Source organism: Erinaceus europaeus, chromosome 9 (genome assembly GCF_950295315.1).
Source record: "Erinaceus europaeus chromosome 9, mEriEur2.1, whole genome shotgun sequence".
NCBI lineage: Eukaryota > Metazoa > Chordata > Mammalia > Eulipotyphla > Erinaceidae > Erinaceus > Erinaceus europaeus.
In genome coordinates this window covers 40,908,298-40,931,424 of record NC_080170.1, presented here as the reverse complement: position 1 = coordinate 40,931,424, position 23,127 = coordinate 40,908,298, and the positions used below count along the sequence as shown (strand labels likewise).

The 23,127-nt window shown below is 43.6% G+C and overlaps 1 protein-coding gene across 1 annotated transcript in view; it reads left to right on the top strand.

The window, feature by feature from the left end:
- ASTN1 (astrotactin 1) overlaps nucleotides 1–23,127 on the top strand; it is a 320,336-nt gene that overhangs the window by 210,345 nt on the left and 86,864 nt on the right. Inside the window, exon 9 of the mRNA XM_007531466.3 lies at nucleotides 16,738–16,812. Coding sequence (XP_007531528.1) covers nucleotides 16,738–16,812 — 75 coding nt within the window. The remainder of the gene's footprint in view (nucleotides 1–16,737; nucleotides 16,813–23,127) is intronic.

The following is a 23,127-nucleotide window of genomic DNA, read 5'->3' as shown; positions in this document are numbered from 1 at the left end:
CCTCATGGACACTGCTTCTCATTTTTGGGTGGTTCTGATGAAGATAGTCCTTCCATTTTCTTTCCTATCGCAGGGAATGCTTGCCAACCCCCAAGCCTCCCATTGGAGAAACAATCAGAATCTGAAACACTGCAGAAAGGTACACTGAAACCTCCCCCCAGCCCCCAGATGACCGACCATTCTCTAGACTATCTGGGGGAACAATGCAGCCCTGGCTTTTGTTGCTGGTCCTGCCCCTGCTGTGTGTAGGGAGACTAAAGATAAAGACCCATCTTGGGGGAATGTGAAAAGATCTGTGAAACCACCAAGCATTCACACTAACAATGTGGCTGGGAGGACAGTCTCCTGCCACTGAGTCTTTTTCTATCTTGTCTCTGGCTGGGCTGTGACAATTGCTGGGCTTCCCCAAGTCTCCACTTGCAGTCAGCTGCACAGGACGAATTAGACACTGGCTGGAACCTTCTGTAGGGGCACCATTCAGCTGCAGTAGCAGCCGCAGGCCCAGCAGCCACCCTTTGTCTGATCCTATCTGAGTCTGGTGGGAGAGGCGGGAAGGACTGCCACTGGGACTTGAAGCCTTTTGTTAGCTCTGAGGCCTGAGGCTGCCTGACCACTGTGCCCAAGTCAAAGGTCAAAGCCAATAACTTTCCAGACTTGAGAGAGAGGGGATCAGGGAGGGAAGTAGACTGTTTGCACAGTACAGGGGAGCTAAAGAATAAAGCAAACAAACAATAAGCAGGTCTTGAACTGATGAGTGAATTGTCTTCTGTAGAAAATGATCAGGTACAGGGGACTGGGCAGTGACTGACCTGGTTGAGTGTGTATGTTACCAAGTGCAAGGATTTGGGTTCTAGCCCCCATTCCTACCTGTAGGGAGGAAGCTCATGAACAGTAAAGCAGCTCTGCAGGTGTCTCTCTCTATATATTCACCCCCTCAATTTCCCCCTGTCTTTTTAAATAAAAAAGAAAAGGAGAAAAAAAAAAAACTGCCTGCTGGGAGCAGTGATTTTTGTACTGCAAGCACCTTGGCTCGGGACAGAAGGAAAAATACCATTCCAAAAACTTTAACTTTCTGTGAACATCTTTCCCAGGAAACGATAAAAGGTGCAGAATGAATGAGTTAATGCTGACAAAAGGATTAAGAGGAATAGAACTGGTGTTTGCAATGTATACCAGGGGAAAGAAGCACCTGGGGAAAATCAGCCCATAAATAAGTAAAGGGGATTGAAATCTACTGTGAGTTTAATAAGACCAAGGTGCTGAATTGCTTTTTCCTACCTGTCTTTGACATAAAAATACAGCACAATGTAGGGAACTGAGGTGGTGTTCAGTGTGAGGCTGGAACTGTGAGGCAGAGAAGGGGACTCAGCAGGCATGCTAAGGACATGGCAGGATGTTTTTCTAGGGCTCTCCTGGACCCTGGGACACAGAGCCTCAGCCTTGCCTGAGCACTGCTCCGTGGCCTGTCACCTGCCTGTCCCATCCCAGATGTCACCTCCCTTGATGCCCCCACCACCTGGACCCACATGCCCAATCCAAACCACCCATGCTTCCCACCCCCACCTCCCACCCTGCCACATACACCTCACCCCTGGCTCTCTGCTTGCTGGACTGGGGGTCTCTAGGAGTTCCTTCCTTGTTTTCTCTTCTACCTCTAGAATTCACAGATGCTCCTTGGTCTAATATTGAATGACATCAATCACTGCCTCTCTTCTCTGATGTCCTCTCTCCATGTGTGTGTCTTTGACTCTTATCTCATAAAGCACCCATGAGCCATGAAGATAGCTTTGTGGTAGAGCACAAGACATGAAGCCCTGGAATGGATGCTGAGTGTTACTCTGACCTCTCTTGTAAAAATGAGTAAATAAATAAGTATCTTTAAACACCAGTTATAAAAGGTAACCACCAGACTTGAGTCACCACAGCAAGAGCTCCCTGGTATTGTTCTCAGTGCCTGTCACAAGTAAGACAGCTTATCCAAGTCTACCCAGGTCTGAGTCTATTTTTTTCCCAACGGGGTTATCTTTGGGGCTCAGTGCCTACACAAATGACAACACTACTCCTACCAGCTATTTTTGGCCTTTTTATTTATTTATTTTTTAGTTATGATAGAGAAAGAGAAATACTTGTGGGAGAGAGACACCTACAACCTGTCCCACTTCTCATAAAACTTTCCCCCTAAGGTTTTCCCCTAAGGACTTGAACTAGGATCCTTATGATGGTAACTCGAATTGGATATGTTACTGCTCAGTGTTATCCTTAATTCTATTAAAATAGAATCATGATTTCCTCATATTTTCAACCAGACATTTGGGGAGGTGGACCTAGCATAGGAATCTTCTGAAAACTCCCCAGGTGATTTCAGTGCCCATTGAGGACTAACACACCAGTACTCTGGGTCTCAGTTTCCAGACTAGCAGAATTAGCATTGCCTGAGAACTTTCTCAAAATGCTCCTTCTCCAGCTCACCTCTGATTTCCTGGATGAGCAGCTCTCTTCCTCATTTTCATACACATGGACACAACACCCATGTGAAAATGTTTTTCCTAATATCTCACACTTTCTGAGAATTTATTTGGTTATATTTTTCCTCTGAGACTTTTCTTGGGTGTCAGGCTCTGCAGTGAGCTACAGGTTTGGTATAGAGGGAATTCATGGGTCTCCTGACCTCAAATTGGAGCACTGTGATAGAGAAAGCACTAAAACAGACAAGTGCAGTGAGTGAGGGCGCACACAGAAAGAAATGACAGCTAATAACTCTAGTCAGGGGTTTCCCTAGGCAGATGATCTCACTAATGTGTCCTGAAGTCTCACCTCCCCAGAGCTCTACCTCACTAGGGAAAGATAGAAACAGACTAGGGATATGGACCGACCTGCTAGCACCCATATCCAGCAAAGAAGCAATTATAGGAGCCAGACCTTCCACCTTCTGCACCCCATAAAGAATGTTGGCCCATACTCCCAGTGGGGGAGAAATGAAAGGGGGAAGATGAGCTCCAACTCCATCATAACCTGGAGAGAGAAGAGGAAAAAGGGAGGGGCATTTGGATGTAGTCAAAAGTTTATGTGTGACTTGGAAAGGGAGGGAAGACGGGGCCTTAAAAAGGGGGCTGGGGTAAATATATATACAAATATAGACTATAGTTGTAGAAATAATAATTAACCCATATCTGCAACATTGGGAGAACTGCTGTAACTTACCATGGAGGGATTGGGGATCCAGAACTCTAGTGGTGGGGACAGAGTGGAGTTATATCCCTGTTATCTTGTAACTTTGTAAATCAATATTAAATCACTAATAAAAGATAAAATAAAAAATAACTATATTTAGGGGAAGAACAAACAACTTGAGCCCTGAGAACTGAGATCAAATTCACGTTGGAAGAGAGGAGAGATCATAGTGGTTATGGTCAAGAGCAAGGACAATGGTCAGGCTTGCACCCTGGTTCTACCCTATGCTCCCTGGTGACTCTGACTAGTTCCTCAGTGACATCTGCTGTGCAACTCAGGCATCCAAGTTCGACATCCTCGAGGAAACACTCACGAAGACATGTCTCTGATATCTGATTACTGTAAAAAATGGCGACTAATCCCTAGCACTGCAAAAACGGTATCATCTGTTTTCCATCTACACCATGCCTCGGCCTCGCGTGAGCTTAATGTGCAGCTTGGCGATACGAGAATCCGGCATGAAGCCCAGCCAGTCTATCTTGGCGTTACTCTGATCGCACTCTGTCATTTCATGAACATCTCATAAAAACTGCAGCAAAGGTGGGCGCGAGGAATAACATCATTGCAAGGCTGGCCAGCTCCTCATGGGGCGCGAGCGCTTCCACACTACGATCATCATCTCTGGCATTATGCTATTCCGCGGCAGAATACTGTGCCCCAGTATGGTTCCGTAGCCCCCATGTCCACTTGGTCGATTCCAAATTATATTCCTCCATGAGGATAATTTCTGGAACCATCCGTTCCACCCCGGTTCCATGGCTGCCAGTTCTTAGCACCATCGCCCCGCCAGATATTCGTCGGGATGCGGCATCATCTAAGTTCATTTCCCACGTCTACGCTCGACCGGACCTGCCAATATACGCGGATATCTTTGCCCACCCTGTCCAACACTTGACGTCTCGTCACCCAATCTGGTCCCCTACGCCTACACTGAACTTCTCTGTTCCAGACTCTTGGAAACAGAGTTGGCAGTCAGCTGAGGTAAAGAACAAACACCTCATCACAGACCCCTGCAAGCGTCAACCCGGCTTTGACCTAGCACATTATGATTGGGCCCTCCTCAATCGCTATCGAACAGGCCATGGCCGGTGCGCCGCTATGTTCCATCATTGGGGAGCCAGAGACGACCCGAACTGCCCCTGCGGCTCCAGACAGACTATGACCCACATAGTCAACGACTGCCACCTCTCCAGATTCAAAGGAGGTCTCGAAATTTTACATCAGGCTCAACCTGACACTGTTGACTGGCTATGGAAGAAGGGCAAACGCTAGAAGAAGAAGAATTTTTCCCATCTGCTCAGTAGGAATTATGCAACACTTACGCCTCAGGGCTTTTTTTTTTTTTTTTTAAATTAAGTGAAATCAGACATGCAAAGCCCTAGACTCATTGACTGTTAGTAAATACACAATGAATAATGGCTTTTACTTGTTCTGTCATAAAAAATTGACCAACCAAATGTCATAGTTTGTTTACTAGCCATTCTTATCCTATTAGAGCATGATCAGTCAGGAACAGGGACCCTGCCTTTTATCTTCAAGTCCCAGCACTCAACACTGTCTGGTTCATCAGGAGTGTGGAGTCACTGCTTGAGAAATGAACCACTGCCTTAATGATGTCCTTGATGGCAGAGAACGTGCCTTACTCACTTCTGTGTCTCCTGACAGTGTTTTTGCAATGTGTTTTTTTTTTCCGCATGGTAATTGATTAATTAGTGTGTTCCATGCAAATAAATAAATAAGTTTATAAATGATTGGACTAATAGGGAACTTGCTAAATATATGTGGAATTGAAGCAAATTAGTAAAGAGGAAAGGGTGTTGGGGGAAAGGATATAAGCCCGATGTTTGATCCAGGTCTTTGATGATTAATAAAGTGACTTTTTCTCAGTTCATGCTATAAGTATTTTGTCAGTTTCCCCCAGAAATGGAAAACTGTCTCTTGTTTTGCATACCTTCTGCCTCCCCCACCCCAAGGGTTATTACTGGATCTGGACGTGTGTACAAGGAATCCACCACTCCCAGCAACCACTTCCCCCCTCTTTTTCTTTTTCTTTTTCTTTTCTTTCTTTCTTTTCTTTTCTTTTTTTTTTTTTTGATAGAGACAGAGAAATAGAGGGAAGAAAGCAAGATAGAAGTTACATGCCGCACTGTTGTACTGCTCATGAAGCTCCTCTGACCTCTAAAGGTGGGGACCTGGGATGTGTTCCTGGGTTTTGGACATGATCACACACGTGTTTCAACTGAGTGCACCACCCATCTTCTACCTCTTCTCTTTGACTCTTCTCTTGTGCTAATCTATTTGCTCTCCTAGCTTCAGACTAGAGGTGAATATGTGAAGCACATGAATTTAGCAGTTCTTGTACAAAGATGGGTTTGCACAGCCCCATTACCAAGTTAGCCTCCTGTTTATTTGTGAATGGGGCAGGTGTAATAAGCATGATTAACATACTTTCAGGAGGACTGCACTTGGAACCCTAGCTGCAGTAGCCCAAAGTCAGAACCTACAGAGCTTTTAGATTCTGAGTGCAAAGAGAAATGGGGAGTGGAGACTTGCATTTAGGAGGTGTCCATTGTATTTCAGTCACAATGCTGGAAACCACATTTACCCAAGCACTCAATCTGCAGTACTCGTACTAAGTGGCTGTGATCATTATTACCATTTGGGGTGGAGCGAGGGTGGGTGCTTGGAGAGACTGACTAGTGGTCAGTTTCACACAGCTGGCAAGGAGCTTGTACCCAGGCCTGGTTGTTGATTGAAGTCCTATCTAATTCTGGAGCCCTTTGCAAATTCTCTGGCATGAAGTGATCTTCCTGGGGTGTGTGTGCGTGATTGTGTGTATTGTGGGCTTGTCAATATGTGCATGCATGCATATGTGTATGGTTGTCAGGGATTATCTGTGCCTGTACATGCGTTTATGAATGTGTGAAAATCTCAATTCTGTCTAATGCTGTTTTAATGGAAATGTTGATCCTCTAAAATCAAATGACTGACAGTTTTTCAAAAATGACAGTTTAAAAATTACAGCTTATATAATTGCAACAAGACTTGGGATATCTGAACTCATCAGAAAAAAAAAAGCACAGGAAGGAACTCAAATGCTTCATCTCATTATCAGAAATTTTAAAAAGAAATGTATTCCAGTGAATTTTTAGGCTAGATTGCAATTTCTATTTTTATGTCAATCATTTCACAGAATGCCAAACTCACCCAATAGAGATTGGCTCTGGTGTTTATGGGCACATTCTGAAACAAAGACTCTCAATCTTCCCTGAGCTTTAAAGCCCCTCACCTACCTTTAAAAAAAAAAAAAAAAAAAAAGTCTGATGCTTGACCCAGCCCTAGGTAAATGGAAAGAGAACAACTCAAGTCTGAGAGCCATTGTGCCCAGATGTGTATGAGCCTGATGTCCCCCAAATCTTGACATCCATTCTGCAGAAGGCCTCTCACAGAAGCTGTGCATCTCTAGGAGGTTCAAGATCTGTGTCCTTGAGTAAATATTTGAAGAAGAAGCTAGAGTAACAGGTGACTTCCAGGACATATGGAGTGTGTTGGAATTGCCAGTGAAAGCAGCATTTGCCAGTTCTTCCCATTCAATATAGATGGTAACTACCCAGAGGTCAGAGTTGGGAGACATCTTGCCTACAAGATCCCATGTTCTCTCTCCATTTTCTTGGCAACACTTTGCATCAGCCCTCTCATCCCACCTCCCCTAAATTGAAAAAACAAAGCAACAAACAAGCAAAACAAGATAAGGGAGAAGGTTCTGTCCTTGCAATCCAGTATTCCACTCACCCCTGACCCTTATTAGCTGTGCAACCTAGGACAATTTACATGACATCGCTGGACCTTTTGCCTTGGGCACAGCTGCTGAGTAGCTCTCTAGGTGGTGGCGAGGTGCAATGTCTTTGGAACTGAGTATGGGGCCTGCCTGACATGTGGTAAATATTTCCTAAACATTACCTACTGCTCCCCACATACTCTGATTCCTCCAGAAAGTTTCCCTTTAGCTTTAGAGAACCCCTGATCCTAGAATATACCAAAAATATATATTGAAGTGTCTGGATAGATGGACTCAGCTTTTCCTTTTTCTAATGAGCTGAGGCCAGAGATCAGATGTCTGTCCTTCCTTCCCATAAGGCATCAAGGCAACTGTGTCTTGTGTCCCTCACTTCTTTTATTCTCTGCCGTACTTTGTGCTTACAGAAAGGTTAGGCGTGGATACTAAATCTGTGAATGTATACGTGTGTATTAGTCAGCATGATACAGAGAAACAGAACCAATAGGATGTGGGTATTTATATAGAAAGAGGTTTATTATAAGGAACTGCCTCGTGCAGTTATGAAGGCTAACAAGTTCCAAGATCTCAAGTCAGCAAACTGGAGACCCAGAAGAGCAGATGGAGTAGTTCCAATATGACTCCCAAGGTCTAAGTCAGGAGGATTGACGTGTTTCAAGTTCAATGGCCAAGAAAATTCAATTCAAATGCAAAGACAAGAACAAACTTGATGTCTCATTTTGAAGACTACCATCAGGTCAACCTTTTTAGTTCAGCTCATATTTCAGTTAACATTCACCTTTTTAGGGAGACAGGGCTGGAGAGACAGCTTACCAACTATGGTGCCTGCACTGCCATGCAAGCAAACCAGTTTCAAGTTCTGGCCCCACAACAGAGGTTGCTATGACAATGGAGGAAACCTCAGTGCTATGGTGTTCCTCACTCTTGCTTTCCCATTCTTCTCTCTCTCTCTCTCTCTCTCTCTCTCTCTCTCTCTCTCTCTCTCTCTCTCTTTGTTTAAAAACTAGCTTGGAGTGGTAAAATATGTGCACAGGCCTCAAGTTCCACACAACCAAAAACAACTGTTAAGGAGAATAATCTGCTTTTCTCAGTCTAGTGATGCAATTGCCAATGTCATCTAAAAACACCTTCAGAAACACCCAGAATAAAATTTGACCAAGTAATTGGGCTCCCTGTGATCCATCAAAGTGACACGTAAGATTGACTACATAAACATTTGGTCACATATGCATATAATGTGTGGATTTGTCTCTATTGTCACCTTGCAGGCCAAGGTTTTATCTGTAGATTCCAACACTGAGAAGGGGGGAGGATATTGTAACTCTCACTACTGTCATTTTCAAAACTGTTGCCTACACTTTTAAAATTTCTCCAGGAAAAAAATATCTCCTTTTACAACATTTAGAGTCAGCATTTCTCATGATGGGTGAATAATAAGAGTTAACATTGATTCATCCTTAATACTGAAGGTGATTATAAATTATTAGCACATCGTATGTCACTGACACTTACTAGATAATCTAGCTGTGCATACTTGGTTAGGCCCGTACTCAGCATTACTATATATTGAATACATTTTTATAGATATTTATTTATTTTGGACAGGACAGGGAGAAATTGTAGTGAGGGGAGATAGAGCAAAGGAGAGACACCTACAGCATTACTTCATCATTCATGAAGCTTTCCCCTTGCAGGCGGGGACTGAGGGCTTGAACCCGGCTCCTTCCACATGATAATGTGTCTGCTAAACTGGAAATGCCACTGCCCAGCTTCTGCATCACTTCATTTTATAGATGAACAAACTGAGCCTCAGAGAGGCAGTGGCTTTGTCAGTTTTTCATGGTTCTATCTTTAAATGAGATCATTTGTGCTCCTTACACATGTGCACACATAGATGGACTATAGAAATGCAAACTGCCAAAAGTAGTTTGGATTACTCACACACAAACATGGTAGTGCTCTAAGACGATGACTAATCTATGAGTCCATGGTCTGATTTATACACATTTTGACCAGCATTGGAACATGTATGCCCAGTGTTTGAAACTCCATAGTTTCTCTCCTGCATATGAAGAAATGGAGACTCTGGTTGTTTTTACTTGCTTGAGGATGTGGTTGCCAAAAGAAGTTTGGGCTTGTCATTTCCGTCTTGGATCCCACCCCTTTTCTCACATTGTCTGTGAGAAGTGAAAGGGTGGGTTGGGATGGAGAGCATTACAGACCCATGAGATCTTTGAGCCTAATTAATGGAAACTGTGCAGTGAATGGGCACAGGGGAAGGTGGTGGGTGGTTCTATCCAATTGCCTCTGTTTCTCAGTTATGTAAGAAACTGTTCATTAGGTGATGAGGAGGAGGTCCAGGAGAAAGAAGGAGAGATGAAATGATGATAGGATGAGTGGGAGGATGAACAGACATGCAGTTTGATCCCTTGCAGTCTTTAGGACTTGCGGGAGGTCAGAGGTGTGGGATTGAAAACGACACCAATCAGTGTGCTTGCCAACTGCATCCATTTGTGTGGGGACAGACATGGGGCCTCAGGGTCCTTGTGATCCACCTGTAGTGAGGTATCTCAGGCAAGCATGAGGCAGTCAGAGAGGGCTAAAAATGTTGAGGTTACATGAAAGCATGTCACTGCTTTTGTTTAATCTGAATAGAGGAAAGAACCAGTGTGAGGTGGGGGGGGTGTGATCAGTAGGACACAGTTGGACAGGTGAATCTTCTGGTTCAGGAGAGTGACAGTTGTAGGGGCATTGAGAGGAGTGATCAGGGTGGAAGAAGGTGATGGTACCACACTGGACTTATTGAAATTTTATCCAGGGACGAGCTGCAGATCTTGCGTCATTGGGGCCATTTCTCAGTGGAGAAGAAAGGTCAAGGGACTGTGAGCTTTGAGAATTGAAAGGATTGTCATGGCTACTGAAGGAACCAGAATTCATGCAAAAGCACTGGCAAGCACAGTGATTCAAGTTCTGAAAAGTGGGAGAGGGAGGAGAGATGGGGGTTTCCACAACTAACTTCTGGTTCAAGCCTACACCACAGGAATAATTTAAGTTCTGCTACAGCTTGTGTGTGTTTGGGAGCAAAGGAGCAAGAACTGAGGAGGGGAGCTGAGAGCTTGGAAAGTGTCATTGTTTCAGGAAGAGATTTCCTAGTCTCAGATGTGTGTGAGATGAGGAGAGGGAAAGAAAGGCAAGTGAATGATGAATAGTAATGTTCGGCACACACAGCTGGCACGTGTGCCCTTCTCAGGCTGTTTCCATTACAAGGGGGCTTCATCCTTGTGGCACAGATTCTGTTCCTGCCAGAGGCAGTGGCTCCCAGATGGTCCCTGTGCTGGACCGAGAGGACCCTGAAGGAAGCCATCTGTAACTGCCCACATGATGGGGCCAGCAATCTTCAGGGTCTTGATGTGTCAGAATGAAGATGTCCACAAACAAACAAATTCTGTTCTGGTGTTGGATTCACATTTCCCTAAATGAAGATGTTCAGGACTGAGATTGTTGGTGGCTGCACAGCAAATGGAGCTAAGAGGCTGAGGTTTCATTCTAGCTGTGGGGATCCAGCCTCCCTCCCCACATATAACTTGCCACTCTTCTGGGACTTCTCTATGGTCTCGGCTCTTCTCACAAACTCCATGCCGACACAGTCTGCTCTATTCGGGCTACCCATTCCTTTTACTGGCAGTGCTTTTGTCTCCACAAACAGAAGCTGAGGCAAAAAGGACTGTTTTGTTTGCTACTCCCCCACCTTCCAACACTAGCTCTGAAGACCAAGTGACACTTGCCATCTGCCTTGATAGCTTGCTTCTCCAGACAGCCTAGAGATGCATCCAGGTGGTTCCTGATGCTGGATGCCACACAGTTCTTCCATTTCTTTTCCCAAATGATGAGGGAGTACTGTCTTCTCTGTGGTCAGAGTCTGTAAAGACCCACACTAAAGTGGCTAGTGGTCAAATATCCACCATGTGCATTTGCCATGTTGAGAGAACAGAGGCTATAGAATGAGAAACAGAGTAAAGAGGAGGAGAGGGGACAGTTCTATGAATTCCGGACTCTCTTTCTTGGCAATTGGATCAGTCATCTGCCTCTTTTAGTGAGTGAGACCCTGTACAGTATTGTTGAATTTGGCACCAGATTCTAAGGCACCAGTTGTACTCAGGTCACTCATTTCCAAAGTGTTTTTGATGCTTTGGGGTCTATTTGTCATTTTGCCATTCATTCTTCTTATATGAATCCCATGAAATTTCTTATTATCCCCCCAAACTCCCCCTTACTACTACCCAATGCTCTGCCAACACCCAGCCTTCCTGGCATTCAGGTCAACTGATCTACCACTTGGCTTTTTATGTCCTACAACTTCATTTCTTCTCCTTTTTACTATCTTCTATCTGGGCATGCCCGTCTTTCTTGAGAAGAAAAACACATTCCTTTGAGAACAAGAATTTCTTTCGCCCAATTCCTACTAACTCCTCTCACAATTCACACATAGGCCCTTCCTAAATATTTGTTAAACAAATGCAATAATAAGCCCCCTCTTTCTGACATATCATCCCTGACTAGTGGGAAGAAAAGTCAATTCTCTTGTACTTTTTTTTTTTTTTTTTTATGGGAACAGTCTAACCTGACTTCCCTCACCATTTCACAGTCTGTTCTTCCCCCTCTCTCCTCCCTCAACATTAGTCCTCCCCACTTGCTGTCCTGTGACATGATCACTGGGTGCATGTGTGAGATGTCTTTCAGACACATCCCCTTCTGCCTCTCCAGCCACTGCAAATGCATTTACAGCCTGAGTAAGACCTTCTCTTGCAAGGCAGTTGCAGAGTCAAGCAAGATGCCTCTTTACTCTAGAAATTTGTGGATCATCTCTTAGGGGTCTCTCTGAAGGACACAAAAACACTAACCCAATGAGATTTCTCTGTGCTGTGTCTATCACAGTGATATATACAATAGACTAGATTTGGAAATAAATCAAGTGCCCAATGATGGATGAGTGGATATAGAAGATGGCACCTAGGTACACAATGGAGTACAGTTGAGTACAACTGTAAGACAGGATTAACCCATGTCTTTTACTGCAACTAGAGAAGGGATATTCTAAGAAAAATAAGTCAGAAGGAGAGGGGACAAATACTGGAGGCCTGGGCAGTAGCTCACAGGGTTAAGCACACATGGTGCGAAGCTCAAGGAGCAGTGTAAAGATCCCTGTTCGAGCCCCCGGCTCCCCATCTGCAGGGGGGTTGCTTCACAAGTGGTGGAGAAGGTCTGCAACTGTCTTTCTCTCCCCCTCCCTGTCTTCCCCTCCTCTCTCAATTTCTCTCTGTCCTATCCAACAACAGCAATGACAATAATAATAATGGCAACAAAATGGAAAAAATGGCCTCCAGAAGCAGTGGATTCATAGTGCTGGCACTGAGCCCCAGCGATAACCCTGGGGGGAAAAAAGAGAGGGAAAATACTGAGTCACTCTCATGTGCAGGATTTGAGAAACATAGCAAGTGGAAAGATGGAGTGAAACATAAACAAGTCTTTTGTCTGGATCTGTGGATCCAAGGTTATTGAAACGGGAGGGAGTAAAAAGGAGTAGGAGGCCCAACACACTACAATGGATAGGCATAGTCCTTTGTGATTGGAAATGTGTGCTAACACTTATTTTGGGAATTATGCTACTCTGACATGACAATCTTGTAAAATAACATTTCCAAAAAGCAGCAGAGGAGAAGAGGACAAGGAGGAGGAGGAAGAGGAGGAGGGGAAGGGAGGAGGAGAAGAAAGATAAGGAGGAGAAAATTTAGGGATCAGTCTTACCTAGTATTTACATTTGATTCAATTATTTATGAACTTAACTTATTTAACAAGTGCTCAAGTGGCCCCCACTAAACTCCAGATGCTGTTCTGAGCACCTACATTATGTTCACGATAATTCCTTCTCGTAGGAACTCTGCAGGTACATCTAGCTGTCACCAGCAGCCACCTTTTACACATGAGAAACTAGGGACACAGAAACTCCTCAAGGTCACACAATGATTGCTAGCTAGGCTGACCTAGAAACAGGCAGGCAAACTGCAAAACCCAGGGCTTACCCTCCCTGCCCTGTTGTCTGTCACTGTGAGCTGAGGGTGGAGTTTGCTCAGCCCCTCTGTACCTGCTCTAAGGAGTTGCCTTTCTAGCTATGTCCCTCAAGAGGAGAGTTGGGATCAGGGCGTCTTTGGTCTTCCCAAGTAGTAATGTGCCCACCCATGTGTGCTTAATCAGCGTTTCTGGACTCAGCAATTTACTACCCTGTGGCTTGAATACAGGCTTATTTATGCTATTCTCATCGACACACTGAATTGTTCCCATCATAATCAAAGCCAATCCTAAAATTTGGCTCCCCCCAAATATATTTTCAGACAACCTAGGAACCATGCCAAGAATTAACTCTAATTACATATTATACCAGTTCTGAGTACAAGAGATGACTCAAAGGCAAAAATCTGTGCTATTTAAATGAATCAAATGATAGTAAATAAAACGAGATTTTGTCCAAAAGAGAGGTAAGTTGTATTGTAGGCCTTTTCTATTTTTTCTAGGTGTCTAAAATCATATGAGGCTTCAAGCCTCATCCTGGGGATTCATCAAAAACAGAGGGAACATAAGACCTCAGGTGCCCTCTGCTCTTTCCTTGAGGCTCACAGCTCACTCCTTTGGGTAGTTAATCAGTCAGTTGGTGAGCATAAGCTATTTGGTGGCTCTCATCCAATTAAGATACAATTTCCCTATTTTGTAAAAACCATTTTTTTATTGTCACCAGAGTAATGATTGGGGCTCAGTGCCTACACTACAAATCCACCATTCCCAGCAGCCACTTTTTTTTTTTCAGAGAGGACAGAGATATTGAGAAAGCATGGGGAGATAGAGAGGGAGAGAGAAAGATAGATAACTACAGACCTGCTTTACTGCTTGTGAAGTATCCCCCCTGCAGGTAATATGACAAAATATATGCTTGGTAATATGTGGACTACTATCCAGTCCCTATTTTGTAAAGCTATTTTAATCCCCTTTACATCATCATTATTTGTAAATAATAAAATCTACATATGAAAATTCTCAAAGATCAGTATAATACCATAACCATAATTAAAGGAGGATCAACGGAGAAGTAATTTATAATGATAAGCTAATTCCACTGATGTGTAACAACTCGGTACTTTAAAAATATTTTATTTATTTTTATTTTATTAGAGAGAGACAGAAGGAAATTGAAATGTAAAGGGAAGGTAGAAAGTGAGAGAAATAGAAACATTTGCAGCATTACTTCACCACTGGTAAAATTCCCTCCCTGAAGGTGAGGACTGGGGGCTTGAACCTGGGTCCTCATGCATGATGATGCATATGCTCAGCCAGATGTGCCATTAGCCAGCCCTAACTCTGGTACTTTTATAATGGGAAAAATAATGAACAGAACAGATGTTTGCATTGAATGTAGAGTTACGTAAGGAATGTCACACGTGATGTATGTGAATGCAGTATACACTGATACGAGTAGGCTCAGTTGGTGATTCAAAGAGTATGAGTAGCATTACAGACAAATATATGACTTTCCAAACTTCTGAGCAAGTTCTGATAAAATTTCTAAGTGATAATATATTATCTTCCCTAAATCGACATAATAGTTGTGTGCTTAGAAAATTCACCATGCATTAAAGTAGTACAACCACTTTGTGCTTGTGTGCAAAAGATGTTAGCATCTAAGCTCAGGTAATTAAAGCAGTTCTTCACTTAACTCTACATCAAAACATTGAGATGTTTGGTGGACATGGGAATAATTCTGTTGTGTATGGCCAGCCTGAGCAATCAGATATTCTAGACTTCCTAGAATATCTTTTTTAAAATTCAAGTTTTTTCTTCCTCTTGTTACTATTATTATTATTGATTTTATTATCACTGGGTCTTGGTGCCTTGGTGACAAATCCAGCACTCTTAGCAGCCATTTTTCCCCTTTATTTTATTTGGACTAACAGAAACTGAGAAGGGCAGGAGAGAGACAGAGAGAGGGAGAGAGAGAGAGAGAGAGAGAGAGAGAGATCTGTATCACTACTTTATCAATTATGAAATCACTCCTGCAGGTGGGGACCAAGGGCTTGAAGCTGGGTTCTTGCAAATGATAGCATGTGCATTAACTAGGATGCTCCACCATGGCCCTAAATGCCAGTAGTGTCCTCCAACCACTGCTTCTGTCAAGAACAATTCCTGTAACTTCCCCCCCCAAATGCCGTTTATTGGTTGATACCTCCCCCACGGACAACCACTGGGCTAATTCCTAGTATTAGATGTATCCCCAAATAATAGTTACATTGATTTGTTCTGACTCTTTGTAGTTCTTGTAAACCAAAGGCATATCTACAGTAAAATCCTTAATCACTGGATTAGTGATGAGACTGTAGTTCCATGAGGGCAGGGACTCAATTCATTAGAGTGTGAAATGTCTTGGCATCCAGCACGCTTTACTGAGTCTGGACTTTGGCAAAGTCTTGCTTGATTGAGTCAGTAGTGACTGGGTTGGCCATCTGGCTAATGAAATAACATACATACTTTATGAAACTATGGTTGCTCCCAGGTATATGCAGCTACATCCAGATGCTAACTGTGGAGACTTGTTGTTGAGGATTGTTTAAAAATATGATTTCACTCCTTTCTGCTGGATCGAGGGGTTTTCAAATGCTTGTGAACACCTGGTGCCTGTCAAAGATCTAGAATCTTCCTGTCATTTTGAGTAGGAGAAGGGAATAACTAAGGACCTTGTATGAACTGATCACTCCTCAGAGGGGATCTTCTTAATGATCTGTGAGTCAACTGTATTTGGTCTGTTTTTTAAATTAATTGTTTTTAATATGTTATTTACTGTATACTGCTTAGAAACCTAGAGGAATCAAGAATTAAGGGTAGGGGAGGAAGAAAGCAACTTCTGCAGCGCTGCTGCACTACTCATTAAATTTCCCCAGTGTAGGTGGGGACCAAGTCCTTGAACCTGGGTCCCTGAGCGTTATAACAGGCTTGTCCAACTAGGTGTGTCACTTCCTGTATTTGCCCTGTTTTTTAACATAATATGATTATATTCAGCAATGCAAATCATCAGTAATAGGTAAATAATTCAGCTAGTAGATATTAATGCCTGAGTTCCCTGGTTAGATCCCTGGCTGCATGTATTAGACAGGGAGTCTGACCCCTGACATGTGAAACTTTCTCATGTAAAATATATCTTTAAAAAAAACTGAAAATAAGTCACCTGTCCAAAGTTAGGCAATTGATTCAATTGCAGAACTCGGTTTGAGTCCAGAACTGTCTCATTTCAGAAGCTTCACCATTCCTAAGAAATAGTTTTCTGAGAATCTTTTTGTTACATAATAGAGTTAAGTTTCTGTAAAATCCTTACGTGAAGACTCATGACTGATGGTTATAGGAGGTCCACCCAAATGTAATTTTACTCAGTATGTGGTTCCAATCATCATGTCACTTAAATTCCACTTTCTTCATGCTCCCTTGATTTTCCCATTGAGCCCGTACTTGGTTAGACTCAAGCACTGTAGGGCTCGTATACGCACGTTCATGGGATTCCTGGGAGCTGGGCTAGAGCCTCTTCCTTCTTGGATCTCCAGAACCTCACATGGTGCTTGGCAGTTCAGGGAGTGTTTGCTGAGTTGATTTTAATTGAATGGTGTTTCTCCTTTTAGGCCTTGGCCTTACACAATATTTCAGCGAGGCTTTGACCTGGTTTTGGGAGAACAGCCTTCTGATAAAATATTCAGGTAAGTGGTTGCCTAGGGACTTGTTGAGGTATGCCTGCAAGCTCCACTTCACTCTGCACGTCCTTTCTTACAGGTAAAGTATATAGCTGGAAAGCTTTTAGTTCTTCTGCCTTTCTTGTAGCAAAAGCCCTGGTCCCCAAATCATGTCCAGTGATAGAATGGAGGACTTTGTTATCAGACAGGGTTTAAAAAATATTTATTATTGTTATAGGAGAGAGAGAGAGAAATTGAGAAGGGAGAGCAAGGTAAAGAGTGAGAGAAAAAGAGAAGCACCTGAAGCCCTGTTTCACCACTCGTGAAGCTTCTTCCCTGCAGATGGGGATGGAGGCTTGAACCTAGGTCCTTGCACCTGGTCATGTGTGTGCTCAACCAGGTGTGCCACCACCCACCCCATTTTTAAGATTTATTTGTTTGTGTGTGTGTGTGTGTGTGTGTGTGTGTGTGTGTGAGAGAGAGAGAGAGAGAGAGAGAGAGAGAGAGAGAGAGAATAAAAGAAGCAAGAAGCAGGAGAGACAAAGGCCAGGGCACTGACTCAGTCCTGGCTTAAGGTTGAGCCAGAGACTGAATCGATGGCCTCTCAGATTTCAGATGCCCTGGCAGGTAAGCTGTCTCCCCAGGCCCTCACACAGATTCTTTTTGGATTCCTGCATTTCCTCCTTCATCATCTCTGTGACCCCTCCAGCGATTCACTCTGCCTCTTGGAGCCTCTAGTTTCTGCTGCATTTGTTTAGTGTGGCTACAGCACACGCCCCGCTCTGTGGTTGTGAGGACTAGATGACATCATACTGGGGAAGCCCTTGGCACTGAACCTGTCACAGAGCAGGTGGTTAAAGTCCCATCTCTGCCTCTGCATTCTGCATCTAATTTACACCTTCTCTTAAAATGTTAAGATGTTCAAAATGAATCTCTCCCACCCCTGCCTCCCCTTTTCTCAGATCTTCTACATAATTATTTCCTTTTATCTGCCATCCTCTCGATTAAAATACAATGTTACTAGTCCCTCCCAAATATCTACCTACATTCCTGAGAATAGCACCTATCAGAAACATGGACAGGCCATGGGGGAAGTCGGTCCCCATAACAACGTGTTGGATCTTCATGTGACTTTAATTCATGTGAGGCTGTTGTTAGGACACGAATTTATTTTCAGACTAAGATGTTAGCAACCTGGGAGTTGGACGATAGCACAGTGGGTTAAGTGCACTTGGCGCAAAGCTCAAGGACTGACCAGCATAAGGGTCCAGGTTCGAGCCCCCCAGCTCCCTACCTGCAAGGGAGTTGCTTCACAAGCGGTGAAGCAGGTCTGCAGGTGTCTGTCTTTCTCTCCCCCTCTGTCTTCCCCTCCTCTCTCCATTTCTCTCTGTCCTTTCCAACAATGATGACAACAATAAGATGTTAGCAACCCTTTCTTTTTTGGCCAATCCAGCCTTCACTTACATGTATTTACTGAGTGCCTAATAGGTCCAGGGCTTGTGCTTGGCCACACTGTATAGATATGATTACATTTTCCTCCATGAGCAGCCCTCTGCCAAGGAAGCACAGCCTTGCATTCTGTCCACTGGCAGGAATGTGTATTCTCTTCTTTATGTGAACTCCGACCATTTTTATGATCCAGAGTGTATTGGCTAACCCTCACATCTATTGAACCTCTAACCTTGAAAGTCACAGGTTAAGATGCTCTAGATATGACTACATAACTATGACCAGATGAACTCCTTGACTTCAAATAATCTGTGGCCTCATCTAAGACTTGGTCTCTAAGCAAGGACTACCCATGAATGAAGCTAGTTATTGCATGGCACTGTTGTAGAAATTAGGAAGCTGTACAGGGCAGATTAAAAAAATATCAATCGCAAAGTACAAGGACCGGTGTAAGGATACCGGTTTGAGTCCCCTGCTTCCCACCTGCAGGGGAGTCATTTCAGAGGCGGTGAAGCAGGTCTGCTGGTGTCTATCTCTCTCCCCCTCTCTCTCCATTTCTATCTGTCCTATCCAACAACGATGACATTAATAACAACAACAATAAAAACAAGGGCAACAAAAGGGAATAAATAAATAAATTTTTAAAAATATATTAAAAACTTGCTTTGTTCTCACTGCACCTACCCAGAGTGCTGAACCTCTGACATGTTCACCACTACCTTTCCAAACACTTTTGCTAGACCTCCCACCACTAGTCAGGCTTTGGATGCTCATTTCAATCTTGCATTTGCTTCCGAGAGAGCAGGCAAACTTCTGTCTCCTTGCCTTGCTTCTCTCTGCTGGCCTGGAAAAACTGACCTTGAGCAAAGCAGTATTCTTCCAAAGCCTGCTCCCAGCTAGAGTGCAGATTTATGGAATATTTCCTGTCTGGGCTTTTCTGTGCCCTTTCCTCCCCTGAGTGTTTGTCCAGGGCAGGCCAAGCTCAGTTAATGACTCTGACCTGAAGCTGATTTTGAGGATTCATGCTAGGAGTGTCAGCTCTATTCCTTAGACTCTGACTTTCCCAGTTCAGCTTCCCAGCAATGATTTAACATTTGTCAGACTTTTTTTCTTCCCTCTTTTTTTTCCTACTGATGGCCTACTAGGATGTCTAAAGGGTGATAAAGATAAAGCAGAGAGAGTTTGACTGATTAGCATGTGTAAGTTTCCTGGCAGTTAAAAATCAGAAACAAACACTAAGAAAAAGACTTTAGTGAAACTGATGCAGAAAAGTTGTAGTTCTACTATAAGAACATCATTTCTGTGTTTCAAGTTTGTTAGCAACAAATAGATGTGATTCCCAAGCACATCCCTAGTCATATGATTAATAATAATAATAATAAACCAATGTGAAGCCTAACATGACAATAACTAGTCTCTCAGATGAACAATTTGGATTGTGATCTGCTTGTTTGGGTATAAGACTTTTAATCAAAACCACTTGATATTTGAATAAGCTAACTCAAGAGCTATTCCAGAAAATTCTATGACCAGATCAGTGACTGCAATTTCTTTAAAAAGGTAACTTCTACTTACTTTCTATTCTGCTCACCTGTGTTTTAGTGTCCTGAAGGAAGGACTTCAAGTCAGTGCCCATTTTCCTGGACTATGGGATGGAGTTCAAATTATGACATTCAGATCTTTCATAGTTGAATGTCAATGTACAACTCCTTAAATCAATTGCTTTTCTTCCATTGAACCTTCCATTTTAAGACAAATCTAACTTCTAACTCATCCATTGTATCAAACAGATGGAATATTTTCCACTGTGTACATTTTCTCATATTCTTTACTCCAGCAAGAATGCATTTTTTCTGAATACAAATGCCACCCATTCACATGCTCTAAATCTAGTCTCAGCTAAACCTAACATCACCTAATTTTTTACAAGTCACTGTCTTAGGATCTATAGATAAGGCTAAATATTTACGGCCAAGATAAGTCCCTGATGTCATAGAATTTCTAGATTTCATCCAAGAATTGGTGTCTAACATTTACTGCCCATAAAAAAACCTACAGTATTCTTTTTAAAAAAGTCCAATTATAAGCTGGAGTAGATAGCATAATGGTTATGCAAAGAGATGTTTCATGCCTGAGGCTCCAATGTCCCAAGTTCAGTTCTTTGCATTACCATAAGCCAGAGCTGATCAGTGCTCTGGGAGGAAAAAAAAATCTCTGTCTCAATTCAAAATAAATAAATGCATATAAATAAAAAGAGCCAGTTATTATCTGACTTAGATCCAAAGCTTTGGACATGTGTATTCTTTTTAACTTCTGGCGTTGTTATTTTAGCCTGAATCTAGGGTTGAGAAAGCTGCACTCAAGTTTCTCCAATCTACTGCACCAATCCATGCTGAATTTTACCACTACCCCTCATTTCCCTTGTGTACTGACTGGGATCTTTATTTGCCAATTGTTTCCTTTCACATTTATTTTTAATGTACCTATTTTCCACAGTGAAATAGTTGTCTTCTTGAGGGCAGGGGATAGTGCCCTACTTGGCTTAAAATCTCTACTACATAAAATATGGATTTGGATTCACTAGACCTCAAGAAACATCTGTATATGACCATTTCATGTACTTCCTAAGGATCTGAAATGAGACCTTGATACCCAACCTAGTCTTGACAGCATGGAACCCCCAAAAACCTGGGAAGCACCCCAGTTAGACTCAAAGGACTCAAGACCTTGTACCTCCTCCAGTCTTCTTGCCAAACCCAGGCTAGTTAGAGCATCCTTTCTCTGGTGCCTGAGCTCACACCATCCACTGGACCCTCCTATGGTGGGAATTGGCATGTTGCTTTCAGGGGTCTTCTTTCTGAGTGCATACCTGGTAGTGGCCTCACCCTGGGATGGCCTGCTCTGAGAAGGATAGAGAGGGCAGGCCAGGAGAGCTGTCTATCCATTTTTCCCACATCCTCTTTCATGCCTAGCCACAGTGACATGCACACTTCCTTGGTTCAGTGCTTTCTTGCAAGTGTTGACCTCTGACCAAACACTCCAAGTTTTAGTTCAGCAGAGCCCACAGTTGAGCCATCACTGTTCTGACTTCACCAGCCACCAGGAGACACAACCATCTTGGGGAAGTGTGCCAGATACCCCTCCCCATCATCTTTCCCCCACTTTTCTGCTGCTGGTGGAAATTTTGTGAAGTTGTCCCTGCCAAATCTGCATGAATGAGATACAGATGAGATTACTCTGGGACACAGTTCTTCTCTGACAGTGTGTTCTAAATATGGCTTGTGGAGTTACTCAGTGGGTCCTGCAGAGAAAAGAGAAGTTGAAGATCCCAGAGTGGTGAGAGCCAGCCTGGGCTGGGAAGGGGCTCTCAGCCACACTTGAGACCACCCCCCAACTCTCTCACTCACAGACACATGACCTTGTGGGGAGGTCACCAAACTTCTTTTTTCCTTTTAACTGCCACCCGGGTTATCACTGGGGCTCTGTGTCTGCACTAAGTTTCCAACAGCCACCCCCTTTTTTATTTTCCTTTTTCTTTTTACTTGATAAAACAAAGAGAAATCAAGAAAGGAGGGAGAGATATAGAAAGAGAGAGAAAAAGAGACACCTACAGACCTGCTCCATGGCTTGTGAAGCTTTTCCCTTCAGGTGGAGATGAAGGCGGGCAGGAGTAGGGGGCGGGTGGGTGATCTGGTCCCAGAGTTATCTGGTCCTCGTCCTCAACTGGTTTCACCATCTCCTGGCTCCTGGCAACAAACTCCTTAAAACCTTAGTTGCTACAAACATAAATGAGATGAAGTGGGCAGCTTGCCAGGACTGTTGAAAGGGCACATAGCATGGTTCTGAGAGTGCTGTCTGGAAAAGTTAGTCTCACCTTGCACTAGACTTTGCTGGGTTCCCCTACGCGAGAGATCTCCTCAGACAGAAACCTTTATCTTCTTAGCCTGATGCAGGGCAGTGCCTGCTACCTTTAAATTGTGCCCATGAGCTGCTGTCTCGGGCCCCTCTCCAGGCACCTGCTTAAACTAGTGACACTAATGACCCGTCCATAAGTATTCAGGCAGTCAAGTACATAGAGTCCCGGGTCAGAGCCGAGCTATACTCTGGCTTCTCTCATAAAAAGAATGAATACATCTTTATAACAATAATATTAATAAAACACAAATCTCCATTTAGTGCCCTCTTTGGGACAGTGGGCATACAAAGAGGACTAATAGCTACCCTGGACTGTCCTGGGGAGCACATTGGTGGGCACTCAGTGCTGGATGCATGAGCAGAGGAGCTCTGACTAACGCCCCAGTGTGGGCCAGGATCCCAGACACACAAGGGAGGAACCTTCCTCAGCCCTATGGCCAAGCCAGAAAGTCATGGAGAGCTTCCTGGAAGGGGTGGGGACCTTGACTCAGTATTACAAATGAATTCAAGACTAACCAAGGAGAGAAGAAAGTTCAGAATGAAGGATTATTAGGAGCAATGCAAAGAGACAATGAGGTTAGGGGAGCTTTGGAGATGAGCTGGGCAGTTTGCCTTGTAGGAGCACAAAGTGCGGCGGAGGCTTTAGCAGGTGGCAGAGCTGATGAAGTGGGTGTCACTGAACCCTCTGGAGACAGAAACTTTGTCCCAAAGGCCTGGGCTGCCCACCACTTGCAGGTGAGGAAAGATGGGAATGGCTTTTCCCTTCACAGCCTTTCTCTATTCAGAAGAGGCAGAGGAGGGCCTGAATCTCTTTTTCAAAAGACAAACAAGCCTTCTGAGAAAGAGGCCAGGAATGCCCACAGCTTCCTACACCCTGTCTCATAAACCCTAAACTCCAGGTCACAGGCTGGTTGCACTGTGTAATGTTGTCACTCTAAAGGTGAAGGAATAAACAAAGCCTCACCTGCAAGCCCAAGT